General features: G+C 43.2%; 1 protein-coding gene across 6 annotated transcripts in view; it reads right to left on the reverse strand.

The window, feature by feature from the left end:
• CAPS2 (calcyphosine 2) overlaps nt 1–17,176 on the reverse strand; it is a 138,857-nt gene that overhangs the window by 18,208 nt on the left and 103,473 nt on the right. For all 6 annotated transcript variants that reach the window (XR_013215788.1, XM_077265314.1, XM_077265313.1 and 3 more), the window contains 2 exons: nt 16,265–16,341; nt 6,418–6,572 (listed from right to left, as the gene is read on the reverse strand). Coding sequence is in view for 5 of the 6 variants with exons in the window: in XM_077265314.1 (XP_077121429.1) it covers nt 6,418–6,572; nt 16,265–16,341 (232 nt within the window). In the remaining variant the exon portion in view is untranslated. The remainder of the gene's footprint in view (nt 1–6,417; nt 6,573–16,264; nt 16,342–17,176) is intronic.

The following is a 17,176-nucleotide window of genomic DNA, read 5'->3' on the forward strand; positions in this document are numbered from 1 at the left end:
GGTATGAAGGAAGGGGGAAGAAAATAAGGCAGGTAAGGATGAGGAATTTCCAAGCATACAAACCAAACAACTGTCGCACAATAAACTCCTCCAGCTCTCCAGACACAAGCTCCTCACTCTCCAGGTCTATCTAGCAAATGCTAACACAGACAAGGATCTGGCCTGAAGGCCAAGATTTTATAGGAGAGGGGAGCGGCTAACCGAGCACAGCTAAATGCAGGGATTACCATATGGCCGATTAACCCCTGTCCTGCTGAAAGAAAACAAACACATTCAATATACTAGAGAAGCACTTCTTCTCAGTGGTGGAGCAGGAGCCATAAGACGCTGCGGTCTTCTGGTACTACTCTGTTGTGGTAACTCAGTGACAATTTCAGTGATTCATACACACTGAGCAAAGGGTCTGAATACTTATGACCATGTGATATTTTTTCTTTTTTATTAAATTTGCCAAAATTACTACATTTCTGTTTTTTTCAGTCAAGATGGGATGCAGAGTGTACATTAATGAGAAAAAATGAACTTTTTTGAATTTACCAAATGGCTGCAATGAAACAAAGAGTGAAAAATTTAAAGGGGTCTGAATACTTTCCGTACCCACTGTATATGGGGAAACCGTGCAAGACAGATGACACATTGAAGACTGTACTTCAAAGTTCTGGCAGAGTTTATCTATTTGTAACCAATACAATGTAAAGAGTCAATGGAGAAAAAAAATAATCAGAATCTACCTGCTTCAATAAAAAAGACAGATGAGGAATAATGGATTAACACACAGGCAATACGGAAAACACATGAGGGAAAATCAGTCCATATTACACAGATGAAAAATAGGTATGGATGAGTGAATGTATCTTTAAAGGGGTAGTCTCCTGTTATAAAATTGGCATGGTTAGTAAGACAGCATGAAAATAATCAAGTGTTATGAACATGACACACACATGGGTAACAGGAATAAGGAAGATGTATCAGAGAGAAGGCACACCCACACCTTACTAGTCCCTGTACAGACTAGGCGATACCTAGGCGCACAACTGAAAAACACCAACTTGGACCTGACTCCCTAAAAGGCTGTCAATGGGCTTCCTGTACCTCCTGATGAACCAGAGGGGAGGCTGCTACACACTGCTAACAAGGGGAGAGGAAACTGTGCAGGGGGGTACTAAGACCTAGGATGAGAAAACTTAAAACATGTTCATAAAGGGGAGACAGTGAAAATTAAGGAGAACCAAACATAAATGAAACAAGAATAACCTCCCAGAACCTTAACTGCAGTTAAGTGAAAAGGTGTTGGGAAGGCAGATAAACAGACACAAAGCAGGAATACAAATAGGGTTTGCCTAGCAGAGAAAACTTAAGGGCTAGAACTCCTTAGCACAAATCCATTGTAGCAAAGCTGGAAATGGGTTAAATTCTAGCACTGCAGTGTTTGATTAGAAGCAACTGCATTGTTTCTCTAAGAAGTAGGAAGTAGATTCATTGTGTGGTAGTCTCCTGGGAAAGGTGTCTCAGTTCAATTCTGTTCTGTTTAGTTAATGCCTGGACAAGGCTGGGGATTTATGTTTATAATTTTGTTTTCGTGCAGTGCAGCCTGTGTAAATCAATAAAAACTGCACGTTAGGACCAAAACTACATGCCCGTGTGAACGCTACCTAAGGCCTAATGCCTACCAGAGACAGTGAAACTCCTACACCACCTAGTAGTATAACCAGCAAGGAAGTGCAGTGAAGGGATAACACATAAAGCTAAGCCCAGGACGTGATAGGGCAAACCAAAATGGGAAAATGGAAAACACCCGGAGAAGAGTAAACCAAGAAGGGAGAATAAAGACAATAGGAACAATCAGCGCCTTGAAGAAATAGGCTTTTTTCATTTTAAAACCTTATCCATTTGCTTTCTAGGGAGATAAGCCTCTGCCACAGCTATCTGACAGTGGCTTACTTCCCTATTCCTATCGAAAACACAAGAGTATAAGGGGGTCGGAAGTGATAGCTGTCTGGCAAACAAGCTGAAAGTTATCTACAATGTATAGGCAGCTAAAGCCATATGAATCATGTCAGCATTAATGAACCCAAATTTATTACTGGATATTTCCAGCTAATAAAGGGAATGGTTATGGTAATCCTTGACACTGATCTCTCCTTCAAACCGCATATCCAAGTCCTTTCCACTTCCTGCCGCCTTCAACTAAAAATATTTCACGGATCTGTACATTCCTAAACCAAGAATCTGCAAAAACCCTAGTCCATGCCCTCATCATCTCCCGCCTCGACTACTGTAACCTCCTGCTCTGTGGCCTCCCCTCTATCACTCTCGCACCCCTCCAATCTATTCTAAACTCTGCTGCCCGACTAATCCATCTGTCCCCCCGCTATTCCCCTGCCTCTCCCCTCATTCAATCCCTTCACTGGCTCCCCATTACCCAGAGACTCCAGTACAAAAGCCTAACCATGACATACAAAGCCATCCACAACCTGTCTCCTCCATACATCTGTGACCTCGTCTCCCGGTACTTTCCTGCACGCAACCTCCGATCCTCACAAGATCTCCTTCTCTACTCCCCTCTTATCTCCTCTTCCCACAATGGCATACAAGATTTCTCTCGCGCATCACCCCTACTCTGGAACTCTCTACCACAACATATCAGACTCTCACCTACCATCGAAACCTTCAAAAAGAACCTGAAGACCCACCTCTACCGACAAGCCTACAACCTGCAGTAACCACCGATCAACCAAACCACTGCACGACCAGCTCTATCCTGACCTACTGTATCCTCACCCATCCCTTGTAGATTGTGAGCCCTCACGCGCAGGGTCCTCTCTCCTCATGTACCAGTTGTGACTTGTATTGTTCAAGATTATTGTACCTGTTTTTATTATGTATACCCCTCCTCACATGTAAAGCGTCATGGAATAAATGGTGCTATAATAATAAATAATAATAATAATAATGGTATCAGAAGTATATTAGAGAATTCAGGTATGAGGCTATGGATGATAATCAGCTAAGTAAATATGTATTAAAACAGGCAAATAAATAAATGCTAGTTGGTTACAGAAAACGAAGAAATATGAGCTATATTATGCATCGCTTTGCTAGTACAGCAGATTAGCCTGGGGTGCGCATTAGAAAAGTCAATAAATGGCAACAGCGGTTATAGATTAAAAATTAGATCTGGCACAAGTATTTTCGCCAGACAGTATTCCTTTGGGCATAACTCTTTTCACTGATGATGTCTGTAAAGTGCTGTGGAAATTAATGGGGCTATATAAGCAATTACATTCATTCCTTTTACACTTACAACTAGTTGAGGGATTACTGGCAGCTTAAGGTACCGTCACACTAAACGATATCGCTAGCGATCCGTGACGTTGCAGCGTCATCGCTAGCGATATCGTTTAGTTTGACACGCAGCAGCGATCAGGATCCTGCTGTGATGTCGCTGGTCGCTGAATAAAGTCCAGAACTTTATTTGGTCGTCCGATCGCCGTGTATCGTTGTGTTTGACACCAAAAGCAACGATACCAGCGATGTTTTACACTGGTAACCAGGGTAAACATCGGGTTACTAAGCGCAGGGCCGCGCTTAGTAACCCGATGTTTACCCTGGTTACCAGCGTAAAAGTAAAAAAAACAAACAGTACATGCTCACCTGCGCGTCTCCCAGCGTCTGCTTCCTGCTCTGACTGAGATCCGGCCCTAAAGTGAAAGTGAAAGCACAGCGGTGACGTCACCGCTGTGCTGTTAGGGCCGGAGCTCAGTCAGTGTCAGGAAGCAGACGCTGGGAGACGCGCAGGTGAGTATGTACTGTTTGTTTTTTTTACTTTTACGCTGGTAACCAGGGTAAACATCGGGTTACTAAGCGCGGCTCTGCGCTTAGCAACCCGATGTGTACCCTGGTTACCCGGGGACCTCGGCATCGTTGGTCGCTGGAGAGCGGTCTGTGTGACAGCTCTCCAGCGATCAAACAGCGACGCTGCAGCGATCGACATCGTTGTCGCTATCGCTGCAGCGTCGCTTAATGTGACGGTACCCTTAAGTTTAATTCCATAGATAGCATCGTTTCATTCAATACACCATTGTAAAAAATGAACTTGCTCCATACTGTATAATTATGAACTACAGGTTGCTACTATTTCCAGAAACAGATCGTTTTGCTGTAGACTTTTTGTATAAACACTGGAATCGTATTTTGTGTATGTTGTATTGATTGGTGTGTATTTCGGATAGAAATGTATTATGTTCCCTTCCACATCCTGGAAGATCATTATCATACCTAATTAATGGCAGTTACCGAACGAGTGAAATTTACATGAAAAAAAATCTTGATTAATTCACCATATGGTTGGTAATACAATTAAAATGAATTACAGATTAAAATTCTAAAAAAACAACAACTTCGTTTAAAAAAAATGTCAAATCTATTCAAGAATTACAAGTTACTAAAAAGGTTCCCCCCATTCAGGAAACTCATGTATGAGTCAAAACAGAAAGCGGCTGTAAAAATTGGCTCTCTGGCCCCAATTCATCATTTAGTGGGGTTAAGTCACTTTCATTTTTTGTATTGTGGTATTATTTACCATTTTGGGTGCCAAATTAATCAATATAACGCACAGAATTCATGAATTTAGGCTTTTTTACTATCTTGAACTGTTTTCGCAACTTTTGTCGCCAAAAGTCGCATATTGGTGCCAAAAGTGGCATACATTTTGCCAAAATACTGGTGTACTCAAAAATACACCATGGGGAACTGGAGTACAATTGCACCAAATTTTGTGATTTTTTTTTTAAATGTCGCAATTGATTAAAACATCTGGAATCGCTAAACTCTGCCCACAAAGTGGAAAACAAACAAAACACACACAAAAAAACAGGCGAGTACATATAAAAAAAGACTTCAAAAAAGCGTAACTGGAATAATGAAAAGGGTGTCAACAAAAAAAGGAGCAAGCATAAGAAAAAACACGGCACTCTGTGTTGTGTGGCTATTGGTGCTCAAGTAGGGTATCCAGCCCGTAATAGCAAATCTAGAAAATAAATTGGCACTCGAATATTATTGAAAAAGGTTAGTTAATTTATTACGCATCCAGACAAAAAAAAAACTTGTTGGAACGTTTTCGGTCCAATTGGACCTTCCTCAGAACCGTTTTTATCTAATGTAAATAAAAAAAATTTAGAAAAAGAGAAACATATAGACAAAAAGAAAGGAAATTTAGAATATATGTCAGACAATGCACAGTAATCAATATACAGTAATCAATATACAAAGTGGTCTGCATATGTCAAAACAAGGTAATATCTCTAAGGCTATTGCCGCGTTAATCAAATCCAAGGTAAAGTGCTTGAAGTTGTCAAACTGTACCATTGTGAACTATGGTCTATACTTAACATGTTGGCATGTTCCAAGAAAAAGGCTTGAGAGACCATATTATATTATATAGCAAAAAAGAATATAAGTGCTCCTTAATGGAAGAACTGGAGTTTCCTTGTGTACCTGGTTCAGTGCTGGTACTGATTAAAATGATACCTGGGATGAAGAAATAAGTCTTGTGGTTCTTGTGTAATCAGTGTTAGAAGTTTTCAGTTAATGATATGTCTGTGCTCCGGGGTGATACCGTAGGCAGAGTCTTATCTTCCTGCTCTAAGCCAGGGAAACCAAGGAAAGACCTGTCCACAGGCCACTCCAAAGCACAAACAGTCTGTCTCTCTCTCTCTATGATGAGGAACAGGTTTGTGCTTCGGGGCATATCATTAACTGAAAACATCTAACACTGATTACACAAGAACCACAAGATGGATTTCTTCACCCCAGGTATTATTTTAACAGTGGCAACTTGACAATTGCTTTAATTTACTTAGCAAAATCCTGCTGACAGGTTCGCATTAAGTAAAGATGCATTTACATTAGCCAATTTTGGATGGATAAATTACCGCATTATAATAAATATTTATCAATTAGTTGATGACCTGCATTGTTCTTGGCAGCACTTGTTCTTTACACAGGACAATGTGCTGCCGAAAACCAAAACTTTTGTACAGACCAAAAGATGTTATCAACTAACAATTATGAATCTGTAAAATACTTTATACCAAAGGAGCAGCCACTTTGCATACACAAATAGAAACCAGTGATACCTATGTTCCCAGAGAATAAGCCATGAGCTATTTAGCCATTGTAGTGGCTGAATACAAACAGACAAGTCATTTTAGAGGCATCAATAGGACCTGGTAGGTGACCAAACCCCAAAAGTTGTTTTTTTTAACATATTTGTTTTATATTATGTATTTCAAGCTTTAATTTAAAAAAAAACAACTATGTACAGTGCCACGTAAAGCTCTTAATATGATAAATGTAGCGTACATGACTAACGCTTTGGTGCATTATGTGCACAGTGATAAGGAACATCACATGTACCTTTTCAGATAGCTCCAAGTGGTAAGTGTGAAGAGCCAGCTTAAATTCTGCTTTCTCCAAACATCCAGATCCACACTTGTCAAGTTGTCTGAAGTATTTCCCTAGTCCAGTCAAAGTTCTAACGCCTCTTTTCTTCAGTTTTTCCTTCATCACATCTATAAAAGGTAAGATAAAAATTTTCTACTAAACTATATATTAAAACAGTAAAACTTCACAAAAGCACATGGAAATATCAATGACATGATAATGTGACAGCAGACCAGTAGTGATGAGCGAATATACTCGTTACTCGAGATTTCCTGAGCACGCTCGGGGGGTCCTCCGAGTATTTTTTAGTGCTCGGAGATTTAGTTTTCCTCACCTCAGCTGAATGATTTACATCTCTTAGCCAGCTTGATTACATGTGGGGATTCCCTATCAACCAGGCAACCTCCACATGTACTTATGCTGGCTAACAGATGTAAATCATTCAGCTGTGGCAAGGAAAACTAAATCTCCGAGCACTAAAAAATACTCGGAGGACCCCCGAGCGTGCTCAAGAAATCTCGAGTAATGAGTATATTCGCTCATCACTACAGACCAGAACTACAATAATTAAAGGGTTAGGCTATGTGCACACGTTGAGGATTCTCTGCGGATCCGCAGCGTTTTTTTGCGGTGCAGAAACGCTGCAGATCCGCAGTTGATTTACAGTACAATGTAAATCAATGAGAAACAAAAAAAGCTGTGCACACTTTGCGGAAAATCTGCTGCGGAAACGCTGCGGTTTAAAAGAAGTAGCACGTCACTTTGTTTTTGCAAATCTGCAGCGTTTTTGTACCCATTCCATTATAGGAATCTGCAGGGGTAAAAAACGCAGCAAATTCGCACAAAAACCGCAGCAAAAACGCACAAAAAACGCTGCGGATCCGCACAAAATCCGCAGCTGCGTTTTCTGCCAGGAGAGAGAATCCGCACCAGAAATTCCTATGGCTAATCCACAACGTGTGCACATAGCCTTATTCTCAAGTTGTCTCTCAAGCAGTACACAGCTTTCCAGTCTATTTCACGTCCTGGTTTCTGGCAGGATGGGCGCTCCTCCTTGAGTGACAGCTCTAATGAATATAGAAAAGCTGAAGTATTAGTAGAACTATAAGGCCACGTTCACACAGTCAGTATGTGGTCCGTATTTTACCTCAGTATTTGTAAGCCAAAACCAGTAGTGGAACAATCAGAGGAAAAGTATAATAGAAACACATCACCACTTCTGTATTTATCACCCACTCCTGGTTTTGGCTTACACATACTGAGGTAAAATACTGACCAAATACTGAACGTGTGAACATGACCCATAGCTCAGAATTAGTTCTGCTGCAACACATTCAGCGATCAGTGGTTTGTACCGTAGTGTGTGCAGTGTTATTCCAGTATTCACACATAAACATAACAAGGCATTTGAACAAGCACAAAAGGTCCAGACAGCAACTCTGGGAGAGCAGAGACCCCAAATTAGCAGACCTGTTGTGAAAGCTGCCGACTGCTGATTTATAACTGTGATAGAAATATATATATCATGTAGATCTCACTTGCATGTATACTCCTCTATAATCAAATATATACTTATATGCTCACAGCTAATATATATATTATAATCAATGGTTTAAAATGGCTGACAAACTGATATAAGCCTGATATAAGCCAGACAGATCATATGGGGTTTTCCACCCCTAAAAGCAGAAGAGAGTCAGATGTCTGATGACTGCTGATCAGATGTCTCAGCTTAATCAGCAGTCATATGAGCATTAATCACAATATTCCATATATGTTTAGATAACCAATGACAGAGGAGCTAGACAATATGGTAATTAACTGACCACCCCTGACAACCCCTAACCACTCCTTTCTATGTGAAAATATAAAACTATGTATGTACAATAAAATTCAGTATTGATGGAATGTTGTTCTGACACAATGGTGTTGCAGTCTCATTCCTTTGAGCGCTCAAAATACTCAGTCTAATTGGGAGCGGCCACAGCACGCACAGGGATATATTTATCCAACCCTAATATTTCCATAACAATATCAAAAATGATAGATACAATTTAAATTTCACTTCTTCACAAAAAAAAAGGGATTTTAGTGACATTTGATATAATGGCAATGGCATACAGCGACGGATTAAAAAGAGGAAGTGTGTCTCTGGCTGCATTTGAGCACAGAGATTCTAAAGGAAAAAAAAAAAAAGAAGAGAAAAGCCGTTTTAAGTTTTAATTTTTTTTTTACTCTCTTAAAGGGTCTTTTTTTTTTTTTTTTTTCTTTTCTTTTTGCGGCATTTTAAAGTTTTTTTTTAATTAAGTTTTCCTCAATTTTCAATCTCTTTACCTTTTTATTTTTTATTTATTTATTTATTTTTGAAAAAAGTTTTTTCTTTACTCTTGTATCAAAGTTTGGAGTTTTTTGGTTGTGAACTAGGTTTTTGATGGTTTTTCTTATCATTTTGGGTTTTTCTTAGAGTTTTATATACTCATTTTTAGAAGTTTTTTTTAGTACTGTTTTCTTTTCTCATTTTTGTGTGTTTTTCATTTTCATTTTTTTTTGCTTTTGCTATGGGGAATAGAGTGGCCGAGCAACAGGAAAGTCAGTAGATAGTGACAAAATACGAAGGTATTAAGTATGTGAAGATTTTTGGAAGGTATAAAGTACGTGAAATTCATTAGAATGGCAGACTTCAAGCTGCAGAATGGCATGACGTAGAAAGCAAAATAAGGGAAGTAGCTGATGTTAGATTGCTGAATACTAATACATGGTGTGAAGTGGCAGCAGAGCTTACATCGTTTAGGTGGTACAGAAAGTTTATGTGAGCAAACCAGGAAGTGATTTTTGTGGGTATAAGACAGGAGAATCTGAGTAGTCTGCTTTTAGCAGAATCCATGGTGTAGGTAGTTTTTTTTTTTTTTTTTTTTTTTTTTGCACAGTATGTGGCGCACCCCATCTCTCCCTACAGGGAGAAGGCATCATTGCTCCACTCTATTGTTCTCATTCTGTTGTCAGTCTTTTCTCTCTGCATTCTTCTCTCTCTCTCTCTTTTCCTCTCCTCTTCCTCCACATATTTCTTCTCACCCTCCATCTTCTCCTCCCTTCTTCTCCACTTCACAACCACACCTATCTCCTCCTTCTTTTCCTTCTACACACCCATCTCTCCTCCCTCTTCTCCACACTCTCTCTCTCTCTCTCTCCCCTCCTACTATTCCTTTGTCTCACTCCTCAAACCCTCCCCCTTCTTCTTCCTCTTTTTCCCTCCTTGATGCCGGCTGGGCCAACGCCCAATTCAGACAATATGGTGCTTACAGCACAAAGTGTCCCTGGCACAGTCCAGCCATTGCCAGTTGTGATATCGGGGAAAGAAGGTGAAAGCCCCCCCTACAGTGGGCAGCCCCAGACATATCAGGCAGCAGTCAGCTCAGCCCTGGGTGCAGAGGGGGGAGGAGTGATATCAGAACGAGCTCACTGACAGATCCTCCGTTACCTCATTTCACAGTCAACAATATTGTAACCCTTAAGATTTTACATGAACTTTGATATCACCATGTATTGATAATGTACAGCTTCAGCACCGGTCAGAGCTGCCTACATCCACATTCACACCAACATGAAACTATAATCCTAATCCATCATAGCTTCAGCAAGGGGGGAGACATCCTCACACAAAAAAGCAACTTCTAAGTCCAAAATCAGCCAGTGTATGACCCCAGTACAAGCCATCACAACTATTCTTCTGATGAAGATGAAGAGGGAACATCATACATGCTGTCTAGTACTAGAAAAGAAACCCACAGGCACCAAGAAAGCAGGGGCAGATAGAGGCACCACCATTACACTATGTGCACTGCACTTCAAGTCAGGTGACAATAGTCCAGACCCGGGGATGCATCCCATGCCATTTTACAGAAGAATGTAGCAGAAGCAGCAAACATATGCAGCCAGCTGGAATGATCTCTGGGCCATGAATGAAAATAGAAGCAGGTGATGCACTCTGGCCAATCATGAAGGAACAATTCAAACTTCCAGCAGAATCAGACATACACGCTTGGGAGTCAGGGCCACAGCTAATTGAACAGCTCAGAGAGTGGGCCAAAGGCAGATTGGCAGGACAAGCCATGACATGAGCCAAGATAAGACAGAGTCTGTAAAGAAGTTTCATTGCAGAGTAATGCAAGTATTCCAAGACTTGGGCTTCACCATTCATGACCAGATACACAGGCCTTTGGGCATGGACTGAGACAGCCAATCAGGAAACCACTGATAGTGGCTAGGCCTGAGAACAGGTCAATAGCAGTGGACTGACCCAGCAAAATGTTTTATGTGCGCCTAGGAGACTGTTTATTGCTAATTGTTGCCAAAACTGCCACCATTATAGCACCACAAAGAGCACGAAGAAGGAAACGGGTGCCGTGCTGTTGAGAACACCAGAAGGGGAGCCAGATGTGAAGACGCTGCAAAGTGCCGATCAACACACAGGAAGAACCGCTGCAGACTCCAGAGAGAAGACACCGACCTCAATAAGGTTAGCAAAGGGGAGAAGCTATGCCAGACCAGGGGTAAGAAGTGACGGCAGATGCAGCCGCAGCCCCTGTAATGCCCCAAGACCTTGGGTTGGATGCAGCCGCCGGTCTCATGGCACCCCCGGGCCTCGTCACGAATGCACCTGCAGGCCCCGTCTTACCACCGCAGCTTCAATCAGCAGGCCGGACCCCGCTGCCGCTACAGTACCCACCATGCCGTTGTCCACAGTAGCCAAAAGGATTGAGTCCCAACCAGGGGTGCAGAAGACAGCCCCTCTCATGGTGACCACTGACCTGAAAGCACAACCACCCTACAAAGACAGAAGAAGTGTCAAGGGTTACATCTGTGGCAAGTTTGGCCATTACCAGAACCAGTGCAAAAGCACCCACGCCCCCGAAGAGACTGGACCCATGCAACCCAAGAGTTGGTCCAGAGAAACAGGTCAAGGAGGAAGTGCAGAAAGCAGTGAAGTACCCCATCCATAGGACAGAGGCAAGCAAGCCAGGTCCGCAAGACACTACGCTCCTGACATGTAAAACTTCATCTGCAGGACCAATACCTCAAATTACCCTTAAAGTGGATGGCGTTGTCAGATCCAAAGTGGTGCAGCCAGAAGTGTGATGACACCTGTGGAACTCGCTGATCCCACCTGCCTATCAGAATCCTCTGTGTCTCGCATGGGCATTGGTGGTCAAGTCAGACATTCTCAGCTTACAAAGCCACTGAGCGTGTGCACTCAGCCAGGACACTCTATCCTGTCCCAGTTTGTGGTGTAAAGGACCTGCCACTCAACCTGCTGGGAGCGAACCTACTGCAGAAGCTGAAGGCAACCACAGTGTTCCAGGAAGATGGGACAGTGACACTTTCTTCATCCCTGACCCAAGAAGAGTCATGCTGGCGGCCCTACAAGAACATTAAGCAACCAATGAGGCCTACTCAAGGAGGTACTGGACATAGTACCAGAAAGTCTATGGTCTAAGGGACCCCAGCACGTGAGAAAACCTCAAGTTGCCCCAGTACGGGTGTCACTCAAGCCATGTACCCCGTACCCTCGTAAGGCCCAGGCCAGGCCTAGAGTCAAGCTGCCTCTGACCAACTGAAGGTCCACCTGAAAATAGGAATCATTGTTCCTCGCAAATCGCCTTGCAATACCCCGCTTTTCCCCGTCAAGAAAAAGACTGTAAAAGGAGAGCCAGCCAAGTTCAGAATGGTATATAACCTGAGAGCTGTGAATGACACCACAGTGTTTGAAACTGCAATTATGCCGAATCCGCACACTCTGCTCTCGAATGTGCCTGCCACAGCAAAAGTGTTCACAGTGACCGACCTGGCTAAGGTTTTCTTCAGTGTTCCCCCTCATCCGGAAGACCAGTTCCTGTTTGCCTTAATGCACCAGGGGGGACACCACACATGGACAGTGATGCCACAGTGGGCCCAGAACAGCCCTTCACAGTTCACCAAAGCAATGTCCACAGTTCTCACCAACTGAGTCACAGAACAAGCAGAAGTAACCCTGCTACAGTACATGGACAATCTACTCATTTGTGCAGTTGACTTTGACACGTGTAAAGCCCTTTCCTTGTATCTCCTACTCTACCTGGCGGAGCAGCACTGCAAGATCTCAAAGAACAAAGTCCAGTGGTGTCTGAAGCAAGTTACGTTCCAGAGACACTGTATTGCTCACCAGGTGAAATACCTGACAGATGACCGGAGGACCACAGTGGAGAAGATGGTCCCTCCGACAACTCCAAAGGTGCTACAGGCCTTCCTTGGTCAAGTTTCATATTGCAGAGCCTGGACCCCTGATGCTTCCGTCCTAATGCAGCCTCTGTGTGAATACGTCAGTGTGACCCCGTTCCTCCAGACAGATGTGGTCTTCAGTTCGTTCAAGAAGTTAAAAGGCTCTGTAGTCCCAGCGCCAGCACTAGGCCTATCCGACTACAAGAAGCCATTCCATCTCTACTTGATGAGAAAAGAAGGCCTTGCTACTGGAGTCCTGACACAGCTTCAGGGGGGAAAGCAGAGACTTTCGGACTACTTTTCAGCTTGCCTGGATCCAGTTGCAAGGGAAGCCTCTTCCTCCCGCATGAAGGCAGCAGTTGCAGCACACGCCCTCCTGGACAGGACTACTGACATCAGTGGAAAAACCATTGGAAATCCTGGCTCTGCATGACATCTCAGCAATCCTCAACCAAACCCAGCCAAAACATCTCTCCACCGCCAGGCATCTTCGCCTCCAGTGCTCTCTACTCCTGCCCAACAATGTCACCATCTCCAGATGCACAGTCCTCAATCCGCCCACTCTACTCCCACTCCCAAGGGGGGATACAGATACGGATCCTCAGATAAAAAGTCTGATCAAAATCTGCATGATACCTTCTGCAGGGATCTGAATTTGCTCCGGACGGATGACCATGATTGCTTCAGCATCATGCAACAGGAAACAGCAGGACTACCCAAGGTGGCAGAAGAGCCACTGACCAACCCAGAGTTGATCCTCTATGTGGATGGCTCCAGATTTGCAGATGATGAAGGAAGATTCCACACGGGAGGTGCAGCGACCAGCAATCAAGAGATCCTGTGGTCCAGAAGTCTGCCGCCCAGTCTGTCAGCCCAGGAAGCAGAACTGATAGCGCTGATGAAGGCCTACCAGATGGCAGAAGACAAGACTGAGAAAATGTTTACCGATTCAAGGTACTTGCATGGCATAGCACACGACTTCGGACCCATCTGGGCTGCAAGGGACTTCCTCACAGCAAGCGGAACAACCGTGAAGCATCAATGGAGCCATTAAGGACCTGCTGAACACACCTCAACTTCCAAAAGTGGTGACAATGCTAAAAGTCAAAGCGCATGGAAAACTGAACACAGTAGGGGCACGAGGCAACAACATGGCGGATATGGCAGCCAAAGAAACAGTCAAGGGAAGACAATATGGACAAGTGGAAGAGGTCGTAGAGCCGGACGGCTACTACAGGACGGCTGAAGACAGGAAGCCTGACAAGATGACGTCCTGTGATCTGCTCAAAAAGTTGCAAGAGCAAGCCCCAAAGGACAAGAAGGAATGCTGGATGCAGAAGTGAGCAACACATGAAGAAGGAAGGGTATACTAAATGGACTACAAACCCTGTTTACCCCGAAGCATGTACCCTATGGTGGTCCAGTGGGCACATGGGCCCACACACAGATTAAAGACACAGATGAATGATCCGATTGGTGCTTACTGGTTCACTCCAGAAATCTCCACCCTAACAGCCAAGTTCATAAACAGCTGTCTGACCTGTGGCAAATGCAACCCTGGGAGAATGAAGAAAGTTCCCACACATCGTCTTGCCAGACCACTGTACCCCCTTCCAGAGGATCCAGATAGACCACATCCAGATGCCGCCAAGTGGAGAATTCGAATATGCCCTTGTGGCCGTGGACATGTTCTCAAGATGACAGCCAGAAGCTTTCCCAGTGAGGAACCAGTCAGCAAAGACTACTGCAAAGAAGCTACTCTCAGAGACGAGATATGCAGCTATGGGGTCCCAGAAGTGATAGAGAGTGACCAGGGACCCGCATTCACAGCAAATCTCACACGAGAGATCTAGTCAGCAGTAGGATCAGACTTAGGCCTACACACTCCCAATCACACTACTCAGTGTTAGGCACACTCCCAGAGGCCCAGAAAAGCTGTCACCATATGAAATTTTGTTTGTGTCTAGTCCCAGGTTAGGGGTATCTTTTCCCTCAGCAGCTGACTATGTAATGTGATACTTTGTCTGCTTATGTAATTGAAATCTCCAAGAAACTTGCTAACATCCATTCTCGAGTTTTTTTCTTCATTGCCAGATCCAGATTCAGTGTCCGGTATGCACTCCTAGAAGCCAGGAGACTGGGTGTTGGTGAAAAAGCTTGTAAGGAGAACACCACTCGATCCCAGATTTGATGATCCTGCTCAAGTGCTGCTGATGACACCAAACTCTGTGAAACTGGATGGAAGACCCACTTGGATCCACTCATCGCATGGCAAGAAAGCTCCCCTACCAGAAGATGACACCCAAGCCAGAATGATGTCGTGGATGCCCTGCCTGACTGAACAGATGACCTACCTGATAAAGACTACACATCGCTCACTACACATGCTATTGACTAAGAGACTGATTGCAACGAACCCCCGTTAGGGACAGATCTCCTGACCGCCCATTTGCGAAAAGTCTGTATGGAGTGGGGCACAGGCGTTAGGCTTGTGTCAGTTCGCCAACAGCACAAAAGAGTTGCAGCGCTTTGGGACAGGAGGCTAGGATTAGGGCAAGTGATATCTAAGGGGGGCTTGTGATAGAAATATATATATCATGTAGATCTCACTTGCATGTATACTCCTCTATAATCAAATATATACTTATATGCTCACAGCTAATATATATATTATAATCAATGGTTTAAAATGGCTGACAAACTGATATAAGCCTGATATAAGCCAGACAGATCATATGGGGTTTTCCACCCCTAAAAGCAGAAGAGAGTCAGATGTCTGATGACTGCTGATCAGATGTCTCAGCTTAATCAGCAGTCATATGAGCATTAATCACAATATTCCATATATGTTTAGATAACCAATGACAGAGGAGCTAGACAATATGGTAATTAACTGACCACCCCTGACAACCCCTAACCACTCCTTTCTATGTGAAAATATAAAACTATGTATGTACAATAAAATTCAGTATTGATGGAATGTTGTTCTGACACAATGGTGTTGCAGTCTCATTCCTTTGAGCGCTCAAAATACTCAGTCTAATTGGGAGCGGCCACAGCACGCACAGGGATATATTTATCCAACCCTAATATTTCCATAACATAACTGCATCTCTTCAGAAGCTGAGAGGGAGCAGAGGGCTCAGGAAAGTGAGAGACAATTAGGAAACCTGCTGTGGATGCAGCTGGGTGCTGAGAACTGTAATTGTACAGTACTGATGAGAGTCCTGTCAGGAGCAGAGAGGGAAAGGAAGGGGAGATAGGTGAGCAGATCCCTGCTCTGTAAAAATCAATGGGCTGGAAAGAGCTGACTGGGATTTGAAGTGTTAACCCCTGTCCTGGAATATAACTACTGCACACTCTTGGCCAGGGTCTGGAGTCTGAGCTCCATGGAAACAATCTGTACACTATTAAAGATAAAAACTGCTTTTGCAGGAGAATGACAGCAGATATAAAAAGCAAGTCATTGCAAACTTGCTTATTTTCATGCTAACTAATTAAAGCAATTTAAGAACTTGCGAATACCCCTTTAACAGAATTAATAGAAAAATAAATTAGCACATACCTTGCACAGCTAATAAAATGTTCTGGTCATCATTCCAATGAACTTCCAGGTCCCATTTGTTTCCTCCACAAATAGCCCTGAAACACATATTTGAAGTTTCCATTCTTATTTTCAAAAGAAATTCAGTCTGACTGTGGTTAAATGGTGACTTTGGCTGTTACACCGATTGCTACCGTATGCCGCTGCTATATTGCATTACAGTGCTAGTAAATGGAAAGAATTCCCACTGTAAAGTGCTGCGGCAAGCAAGTCGTAAATAGACAGATTTGTTGCAGTACTTTGCGGGTCGCAATACAACCCCAATCATTTGCACTGTGCTGCAATGTAGCAGTGGCATACAGCAATCATTTGGGCATATGACCTGTGTCTTGGTCAAAGTAGCATGTAGCCTCAAGCTAAAATGTGCATTAAAGAGGACCTTTCACCATTTTTTTCATGTTGAACTGGATGCACAATGTAATAGTGTTTTATCTTATTTTGCCTTTCCGCTGCTGAGATACTAGCAATCAAAGTATTTAGCACCTGAACATCTATTTTTTTCTTAAATTCCAAGTGGGAATTATCAGATTTCACTAGTGACGTGTACTTCTTCCTCTTTCTAAAGCTTAACAATCATAAGAAGGCAGCAACACATTGGGGAAAGAACATTCCCTCGCACTAGCATTGACTGCTCTCCTAACTGCAGTGTGAGGACATGTGCTGGATAATAGCAGACCTGAGTGTGACCTGACAGCTAATACATACTGCCCGATCCATGGGCAACATGTATCAGACCATGTCTGCCCAGTTTCAGCCACATATGGCTAAAATCATGCAGCCATGTTCTGATATACAGTCAGGTCCATATATATTTGGACAGAGACAACATTTTTCTAATTTTGGTTATAAACATTACTACAATGAATTTTAAAC

This window comes from Ranitomeya variabilis, chromosome 5, assembly GCF_051348905.1.
Source record: "Ranitomeya variabilis isolate aRanVar5 chromosome 5, aRanVar5.hap1, whole genome shotgun sequence".
In the NCBI taxonomy this organism is placed as follows: domain Eukaryota; kingdom Metazoa; phylum Chordata; class Amphibia; order Anura; family Dendrobatidae; genus Ranitomeya; species Ranitomeya variabilis.